The sequence below is a fragment of the Thunnus maccoyii genome, chromosome 21 (genome assembly GCF_910596095.1).
Source record: "Thunnus maccoyii chromosome 21, fThuMac1.1, whole genome shotgun sequence".
NCBI lineage: Eukaryota > Metazoa > Chordata > Actinopteri > Scombriformes > Scombridae > Thunnus > Thunnus maccoyii.
Window position 1 is genome coordinate 17,360,911 of NC_056553.1, and position 9,727 is coordinate 17,370,637.

At 37.4% G+C, this 9,727-nt stretch overlaps 1 protein-coding gene across 1 annotated transcript; it reads right to left on the reverse strand.

The window, feature by feature from the left end:
• Window positions 1–726: 726 nt before the first annotated feature.
• On the reverse strand, window positions 727–7,502 carry bco1 (beta-carotene oxygenase 1). The gene is made up of 12 exons (XM_042399697.1): window positions 7,442–7,502; window positions 7,235–7,312; window positions 7,010–7,138; window positions 6,692–6,821; window positions 6,156–6,303; window positions 5,903–6,065; window positions 4,897–5,117; window positions 4,490–4,747; window positions 4,298–4,403; window positions 4,091–4,185; window positions 1,437–1,548; window positions 727–1,291 (listed from the first exon to the last, which is right to left on the reverse strand). Exons 2-12 carry the CDS (start codon window positions 7,296–7,298, stop codon window positions 1,137–1,139), a joined length of 1,581 nt encoding a protein of 526 aa, XP_042255631.1. The 5' UTR covers window positions 7,299–7,312; window positions 7,442–7,502; the 3' UTR covers window positions 727–1,136.
• Window positions 7,503–9,727: the final 2,225 nt, after the last annotated feature.

Consider the following 9,727-nt stretch of genomic DNA (forward strand, 5'->3'; position numbering starts at 1 on the left):
CTTTTACTGCAATACTTTAACTACATTTTGCTGCTAATACCTATGTTCAGTAGATACTATTATTACAGGTCAAGGATGCGGATCACATGGGACATTGTAATAGCACCTTTTAATAGTTTTATGGGCTTTTATATTTTGGCCAGCTCTTATTGGATGGAAAATGTTAAGACATTTTTCTGTAGTTTCTGTTCCTGTTTCCATAGGTTACTACAAGAAAGTTTGTTATAAAGAGCTGACTGCGTCAACCAGAACTGCCATGTTGACATAATGTATACTGCACTCTACGACTGCCTTCATTGTATTCAAAATATTGTAATAGTTTTATTTTCAAGAGCTTGCAAGTAACATTATGAAATTGCTTGTTTAATCAAAATTCTTGTTTAATACACCTACATATAATTTTTCATGACAAAACTTATTAAGCTGTGAAGACAACAAGGCAAATTCCACAAGCTCAAAGTTTTTCTTAGTCACACCATTCACTGTTATGTACGTAAAACCATCCAGGAGTGGACTGAATGGACTTTGCTTGCGAGTTAACTTATCTTAGATAATTAGGTTAGGAGTGAGGTGATACCTGGTGATTAAGGACTACTTCTTTACACTTAGGGGTTTTGCCAACAGCTGATAAAATGTACTTTAAGAGATGGTTTCTTACTGGATGTGAAAACAACATATAATCTCCCAGATTTGGAGAGTTGGTTTGATTTATTCTTGAGATATTGTCAAACTAAAGAGTGGTAATACATCTCAGAACTTTACATGTATTATTTTTTAATGAAAAGGATGAGTTTAGGTACAATAACATTGCAGTAGAATAGCAGTACAATAGAATAACGTGGATTACATAACAAACAGTGGTATATACATGCGTAGGCAACATTGTCATCCACATAAAATCAATAAATTCATTTTAATAAACATAGCAAGAAAAAATGTTTTAATACAATCTCTATACTTAAACGGAGATGAGGTAGTCCATGAAATCAGCAAGTTCATGAATCCCCATCGCACATCTGTCTAAAAGCCGATTCAGCAGTGTATTTCACAGCATTCACACATATTCCTGTGCCATATCATTTTGACACAATTACAGTTTTGGAAGTTTGCCCATGGCATTTACATATACACACTGACTAATTTCCATGTGGGATGAAAAATCCATGCATGTCCTTGTGGAGTGTGGTGTTCACACATGCGCGAGCTACCTCCTTGAATGTTTTGCCATCAAGAACCAGAATAAAACTAGACTGGTCTGGATTGGAGTTGATAACTGATGTTAAGACCACACCTGCAAATAGGAGGGAAGAGGTTACTGTAAGAGTGCAAAACAGAATATGAAAAGTTTAAGGAATCACATCAGATCTTATTTTTGGGCTCTAGCTGGTATACATAGTAACAAATGCTGTCACATGCGCACCACACAGTATTCTTACCATCATCCTCTGACTCTGCATTCGGTCTGGGGATGAACACCGGCTCTGACGGCCAGCAGTTGTCCTCACTCCAGTAAACCATTTCCTTGGTTTCTGTGTCAAACTTCCCAATCTACAATAAATAAATAGATTAAGAAAATAATGAAGACACACTTTCACTCTGCAGAAGTCTGTATAAACAGTTTATCTCAAAGCATTAAAAACTAGCACATGACTTGTTGTATCTGATAACACTCAGAAAGGTCTTGATCAGCAATTTTTTACAGGCATAGCAGAGGACAGAGTGACCACTTTATAATAAAAAACATATTTTAAATATGTTTGGCAGCTATATTGAAAGGGAAATCACATAAATACCATAACAAGCAGATTTTCATTAAGCATGTTTATGTCATTTGCCAAATCATTTTTGACCACTGGTCTCACTCTTTCTTTTACCTTACATAAACAGAACCTAGCATAAAAAGCTTATCTTGTAGACAAGCACTGCGCCCGTGCAGAACTTTGTCCCAACTACAAGCCATATACTTAGAAAAGAGCTACAAAGTTGTTTAGTAATGTCAGTAGGCCAAGTACATTAGAAACTGGCACAAACTATTTTCCCAGTATTAGCAAGGTTGACCTCTGTCATGGTAACAGGTCAAGTTCACTGATCATTAGGAAATGAAGCAATTCTTTGCAGACGTACATCATCCAGATGCCGATACTGCTGATTACTACAGAGTAAGAAGAAGAAGAGATCCCTTATTAAAGCCATTATAACATAAGTGATGGGGGACAAAATCTACAGACCCTACTCTGTGTAAAAATGCATTCAGATGACGATTATATGTGGCTTCATAAGGTCTGAGTTAGACAAATCAAGCTGATATTAATACCATTTATGGTGACTTTTGTATTACTATCCCTCTGCTGCAGCTCAGTGAGGAAACATTGTCTATGGAAGGACAACAAGGGAATTGTACTAAAGATTATAACTCCTGAATCTTCATATTAGTTTGTATTCATATTAAACTTTAGAAGTTTGCACAGAACTAAGGCTATGGATTTGTCAGTATGGACGGCATGAACGAAAATTGTAGACACCAACAACCCTTTCAATGTACAAATGGACAATACTGTATTACAATTAAATGGTAAACTATCCTTTAATATGCGAAAATAATCTTTGCTTACTGCAGCTGAGTAGTAGATTATGTTCTGTCAAAGAGGAGAAAGTCTTTATATCTTTGAGACAAGACATTTCATTCACTTTTGTGTTCCTCTTTGTTTCAGTCAAAAAAGGGAAGTATAATAAATAGCCATCTGTTGAGTTTATCCAAGAAAACGGGGTGCACTTATTGCAACACAACCTCATAAAGAAACAAACACATAGATCGATTGTACCTGCACTCCAGAACAAGTGCAGGTACAATCTGCAAAGGGTTTTCTGAGGCTCAAAATAAGGCAAGAGTGTTAACTTAACCATGACCTACTGAACTTTGATTTATTCATTTTTAGTAGAAAATACATTTAAACATGTTCCAGACTAAAAGCGAATGTACAAGGCCCCAAATTCCTAAAAGAAGCTCTAGCAATGACTTAATCTAGGCATATGACCTAGGTAACTGACTGATTTACTGCAGATGAATTTCTGTGGTGTTGAAATACCACATAATAGGAGCACTTGTACATCCATATTTCAAACCAATACAAAACCCCTGCAATACATGCTACCTTTTTATGCTCATATTTAGTTCATATTAGTGTTGGTTAACCTCTACGGTCACTTTTTATCCTCACCTAAGCTGGCACTACATTGGGGTAATTCTGCACTTGAAATTGGGTTTATTTCTGGTGAAATTGGTTTTCTCTCTGGGGTATTTAAATTTAGAGCTATTTAGGTAAAAATTAGATCTATAAGGTCACACAACTAACCCTGTGAAATAAATCAAGCAAACACTGTTTAGATCTTTCAAATAGTTGGTGTGATAATGAATCATAATCATAATTTTTTGCTTCATTCATTTGGGTTCTAAGGTGTTTAAATCCATATTCAAACACCATTAAAATTAAAAGGACAGTTGAAGCTTTCGTGTGTTGTTGACACAAGAGGGGAAAAAAATAAAAATATCCAATTGTCTAAACGAAGATGTTTCCTTTTACTTATTTCCTCTTCCAGCCATTAAACCTGTGCTGTTGGCACAGAGTGAGAGAGAAAGGAAACTCTCTTATCCAAAGTGTGAGAGCTTTGTTACTCAGATCTTTGAAGTTTTGCTGACTTCACTTCTTTCTATTGTCTCTATCACCTTGATTTGTATGTGTGGAAAATAAAGTACCCAATGGAAAGAACATGTGGGTATTACAACCTGGGTCATTAAGTAGTTTGGTCTTTGTTGGGGGAATTGGTAATTCACTCTTCAACCTTCGGTTACACTAACTGGTTATTCTCACTTCTACAATTTGCTTCCTACCTCTGGAAGAAACACAATGTTGCCAGGAATAATTTGTTTCCCAATAGCCCTGCATTTACAATTTCTATTATTCCACAGTCTGTGAGTTTCAGGTCTCTCTTGGCAAATAACACTTAAGAGACCATATGAAAGTCACAAACACGGATGTTCCCACCAGCGTTTGACAGCAATAGCCAAATTAAAAACAAAAGCAAATGTTACCTGTTTTGAAAGTGCAGATTCCTCGACACAGCTCCCGTAGACAAACCGGTGCTTCTTGCCATTGAAGTCATAATTTATTCTGGGTAATTCAAACCCTGATGGAAATAAAATTAAATTTTTTTGTATTTGTATGAACAAATCAATAACTCATCATGAGACATCACACAGAATAGTACTTTAACAGCTTGAATCACACAATGCTTTTACCTTCATAAAGCACCTCTGCCTGGCACATTAGTTTGCCTTCTTTCTCCTTCACAGCGCTGGCTGTTGTGTATTTGAGTTTCATCAGATCCTCTCCAACTGCAGTGCCCTGCAGATCAAACAGTTAGATTCAGTTATTAACAGAACATCTCTATTTTTTCTCAGCTCAATCAGCTTTAATATTCCTAATCCCACCTTGTCTGACTGGACGGGAAGTGCAAATCTCCTATAGCCTGGTTTTGAGTAGCTATCGTCGTGTGATGTGGTATTTTCCTTCAGCTTACTCAGGTAGAACATTTCATAAAGGCTGGTATCATTATAGGCGATGACATCGAAGATGACATGACCGTTGTCCTCAAAAGCGTTCACGTGATGGTAGACAACCATTGCTCCAGTGTAGTACTTAGTCTCTACCTCTTTGCCAGTATTTCTGTCTATCAGATGGATCAGAGTCTGTTGAAAGAATAAACAGATAGAAAAACAGTAAAGTAATGTTAAAGGTCTAGAACTTGAGTCAAACCAATCAAACCCAGGCTCATACAGACCCTCTCACCAGTGGTGTGAATATAAGATATGGCGTGAGTTTTAGAGTGACCACTTACATTTTCCTCGGGGCTGAACTTCAAGCAGCTTGCCCAGTTGACTCCCCTCATATATGCAGTGGCCATCTTGAGGATGTCCAGTTTGAAAGGCTGCTCAATGAAGATGAAGTAGTTCTCCGTCATGCCGAAGCTGTGGTAGTAGCTCGGCGTGAGGAGGGAGCGGCAGGGAACCGTGCAGATCACCTCCACATTCTTCAGCGCAGGGACATCCTTGCCTTTGTCTGAAAGTTGAAAAGAAAATTTAGAAGAAACAAACACAAAGAATTGAACAGAAATAGGAGTGAGCACAAGAAGTAATGTGTATGTCGCTGATATATTGTTATATATTGCACTTTTTCTATTGCGTATGGCCATGTTTTTTTTTTTATTGTTGTTGTTGTATTGTTGTTGCTGTGATTCTATACTGCACACACTACGATGTCCAAGGCAAATTTCCCACTGGGACAATAAGGTCTCTCTTATCTTATCTAACAGGACAACTGACTTTAAAATCATTTTCATTTCTTGGTATGTAAACAACACACATAGCAATTTGCATGTAGTGTGTTTGTGTACATGTTGCAGTAATATTAGTAGTATATCGAGGGACTGATGTACAAATAAGAATGATGTACAGTATGAATAAACATGTGATAATCAATCAATGTAGTAATTGGACTTCCAGGTCTACACTAGGGTCACTATAGCTTTAAATGTACTGCATATTGCATAGCAAGTGCACAACAGAAAAGCTAAGATTTACAGATTGCAACAGTCAACAATCATAATCACTTTTTTTAGTACATGAAGTGTAGATACTGCAGTTCATTCAACTCCATATGAGGAGCCAATGTCAGGAGACATACAGTAATTAGCCCTGACTGTTCTTCATGCACCTCCCCCTGTCCTATCCTGTTTTTACATAATCTTGTGTTGTATTTAAACTTTCTACACCTTTTTACAAAGTGCAGCTGATAGGAAGATGGAACACTGAGGTGTAAGGACAAAGTAGAGCATGTTTATATACCTTTCTCTGAAGCAGCAGCAGCAGCAGCAGGGACTTTGAACAGCATGTATTTTGTCTTGCCCTTTTCTGCTATTGAAGTCCCCATGTTGTAGGTGTTGCCCTCCTTGTCGTAGTGTGGATGGGATGAAACCAGGTTTACAGGCAGGTACTTCATGTAGTCCACCTTTGTGAATCAGTTAAACAACTCATGAGCCCGGAAACAAAAGCTTCGCTCGGATGTACTGTGTGTTAACAGATCAGCTGATGGCGTTACCTTATCCTGGGTTTCCAGGGTCACAGGATCAATCTTGCGGATGTAGTTGGTTTCAGAGGTGGCATAATAATCATTCCCATATTTGATGAAATTGCTTGCACCATTGTCTGTGAAGTCAGGTACTGTGTGGTTGAGAAAGGTAATTGCCCTGAAAAGTAAGGGTACAGTTTTAGAGATTAATTATAATGGGAAAAGGTGGTAGGGGGTCAGTGACAAATCCCTCTATCCCAAACAGGAAGAGAAGCAGCAGGAGGTTCCTCCAACACAAAAGACTGATTATGCTTATGTTGCAGATCCTTTAAAAAACCATCAGTTGCTTGCACCACAATGATCGACCCCCGTTTACCAAACTGTTACCTGTTGAATGCCTTGGAGGTGTTAAAGAAAAGAATGTTTGCACTGTTAATGTTAATGTTGCACTATTATAAACAATGGAAACTACATAATTGTGGACAATTTTATAAGTTTAAATAGAAATAAAAAATTATACAGTCAAAGAAAACAGTACAATTAAATACAATTAAGTATATCCTTACTTGAAGATGAAGTTCTTGCTTGGGTCTGGATAGGCCATTGTTCCCATTTCAGACACAACAATTCTGTTTGCAGCCATGTTTGCTTTGTAGGTGTCACTTCTGAGGAATCTGCTTCTGTGGGTCACTTCACCTGTAAGAAAAAAAATGTCTTTGCATTACTTTTTTTATGTGTTTAGCAGCTGCTCTTCATTCTGACATACAGTGGTTATAACAGACATTCCCAAATAAACAAATTTAAAACGAGCTAGGGTTTCAGGATCTTTGTTACAATATCTCGGGTATTACGCCTGTATGTCACTCAAGAATTGCAAGACCAACCGTCTTTAAAGGCGAAGCTGTGCATGATTGCCATCCCATCAAACCAGTGGTCGTAGCTGGTGTCTCCCACAGAAAAGATGCCAGGGCCATTGCGCAAGAGTGTACCTTGCAGCCAGCTGGGAATACTTCCTAAACGAGAAGAAACAGAAAAGAAATCCCTCACTCATACTGTAACTTAAATCACAACATCTGTTCTTTCTTTAACAGTGTAAAAAGTCGACCTACCTTTCACTTCTGCCTGTAAAGGCTCTGGCCTCTCTTCTGCGTTCTTGGAAAAGTCTGTGGCCATGTCTGCTGACAATGCTGTGGAAAACACACGGAGGTGTCTGAATAAATACTGCAGCAGGAGAACAGTGCAAACCCCTCCCTCTTCTTTCTTGGTCGGGGGGCTGGCAAAGAGCTTATTATCTTATCTATCTGTAGCGTGCTGACCCTGGTCTGTGGAGATTTCCCTAAAAATCTTGTAGCTCGGTTCTGCGAAACGCGCTCCGCAGAGGAGATTTTATTATGGTCATATCTCTGTCATCTACTGATTGATTTTTACTGTTTTGCTCTTTGGTTTACATTTATAGCGTTTCTTTATCACCAATATCTAATTTCAAATCACCAGTAACGGAACTAATTGTAAACAAAAACGTTTACTGTAAAAAAACAAAAAACAAACAAACAAAAAAACCCGATAAACTTTTGTCCTTGAGTTGAAAGATAGTTGCAGTTGCTTAATAGTTTGGTATTGCAGTACCTTTGGCATATCTGACTAGATTTCATAATCTGAAATCTGCTTTAATTTTCCTGGAGCACGTGTAATTTTCATTTCCTTATATTTGGATTCAGCTTGTTGACTTGGACTGTGAGCATTTTCTGGATCAGCTTTTAATTAACATGTAAAAACACATAGGTTTTTGTGACTGAGACTGTAAAACAATCATTGTAATACTTCTACCGGGACTTATAGTGTGAATTTAGTCAGATCTTAAGTAACTTCTTTTATCTGCTTTTGTGACAGAGGTTGTAATATTGCTTTATGGCCTTACATCACTGGATTGTATCTTGACCTTATAAACCCTACGCCTTTTTATCCTCCACTATCACATAGATGTGTTTCTTCTGTAGAAATTTTATTCGTGGAATGACAGATTGTAACTCCCAGTTAGTGAACCCCTGTCAACTGCAGGGCTGTAATTCTGTAGATGGAGGGACGGACGGACGGACAGATAGATAGATAGATAGATAGATAGATAGATAGATAGATAGAGTACTTTTTTAATCCCAAAGGAAAATTACAATTAAATCTCAAATGAATGAAGCAAAAATTACAATGTTACAGCAGCCCCTTGACATCAATCAAAATACAAAAACAGTGAGGTAGGTAAACAAAATGCAATTAAAGGCTAATGTGTATACAATAACTAAATTAACTAAGTCAAATACAACAATATATAAAAATAGAATAGAATAAAAATAGAATAGAGACTAGATATATAACCATAACTAGCCTATAACTCTTCAATCTGTGTACAAATAACACGACTTTACACTTTCAAATTGCATGCAGTGCATACGCCAAAATCCAATGTTGCGTGCAGGTGATACGCTAATCCTTCCCTGTAACTCCTGTGTAGAGCAGATTAGTCTCCATTCTCACATCAAAACATGTAATAGCTACGTTGGTCTACACCAGGTGACTGTCAGGCCTGTTTGTTTTTTCTTTTTCAGTGGAAATAGTGACCAAAATGAGTCACCTTCAGAGATAACAATACTGCTGACAATCTAGGTCATTATCACAGGCTTGGAGGAAGGCCTGACGTGCTTGGGTCAGGGTTGGGATTTAATGTCAGCATGACCTAGTCCATTCAATCAGTATATGTTTTATTAGCCAATGCAAGAGTACAAAGAATGTGTCTTGGCATTTACTCTCAAATAAACGCAACACAGAAGGCTGTAAAAAGGAAATATGAACTATGCTATGGACAAAGAAATAAAGAGTATGAAATATATGAAGGTGACAAGAGCAAAATTAAATGTGACATGTGCATAAATAATTAAATTATGTAACAGTGGAGGTTGAATGCAACGCACAATCGAAGGTCCAGTATGATGAAATATATGAAAGTGACAAGCGCAGGGATTAAATGAGGGATGTGACATGTGAAGTCCAGTTTGATAACCCTGTGTTTATCCCATTTATATGGTCATTGTACAACATCTGTTACACACACACACACACACACACACACACACACACACACAGTTGGAGTGCTTTATTGGTTAACATGGCTCACAATATTAATTGAGGACGACTATATCTTCATATTAAATATCCTCAGCCACATATTCTTTGAAAAATAAAATTAAATGAGCAACTTTACTTTTTATAATCACAGCCTATAAAACACCTTTTCTTCACAGAGATAGTGGTTTTGGATTTATATTGTGGCCAACTGGCGGCAATTTGAAATGTAATTAAGCCCACCGACAGCAGACAACCCAAAAGTCGAACGCACCAAGTCTGCTCACAGCACAATGCTCTTCCTTAGCCTACCGCTATCAAAAACTGACAAAAAACACTTTATTTCTCAGAATCAAAGGAGAAATAATTAAAACTGATGGACATAACATTAACTTATCATACTGTTGAATTATCAAGGACACTGTCATGTTTTTGTGTTGAGAAATGTTAAAGACATCATTATAAGACAACCTTAACACGGTGACAGG

Coding starts and splice junctions, on each gene's coding strand:
- bco1 (XM_042399697.1), bottom strand. CDS start 7,298: ATGGCCACAGACTTTTCCAAGAACGCAGAAGAGAGGCCAGAGCCTTTA. Junction 6,304..6,691: donor AGCAAGAACTTCATCTTCAA/GTAAGGATATAC, acceptor CTTACTTTTCAG/GGCAATTACCTTTCTCAACC. Junction 6,066..6,155: donor CCCTGGAAACCCAGGATAAG/GTAACGCCATCA, acceptor TGATTCACAAAG/GTGGACTACATGAAGTACCT.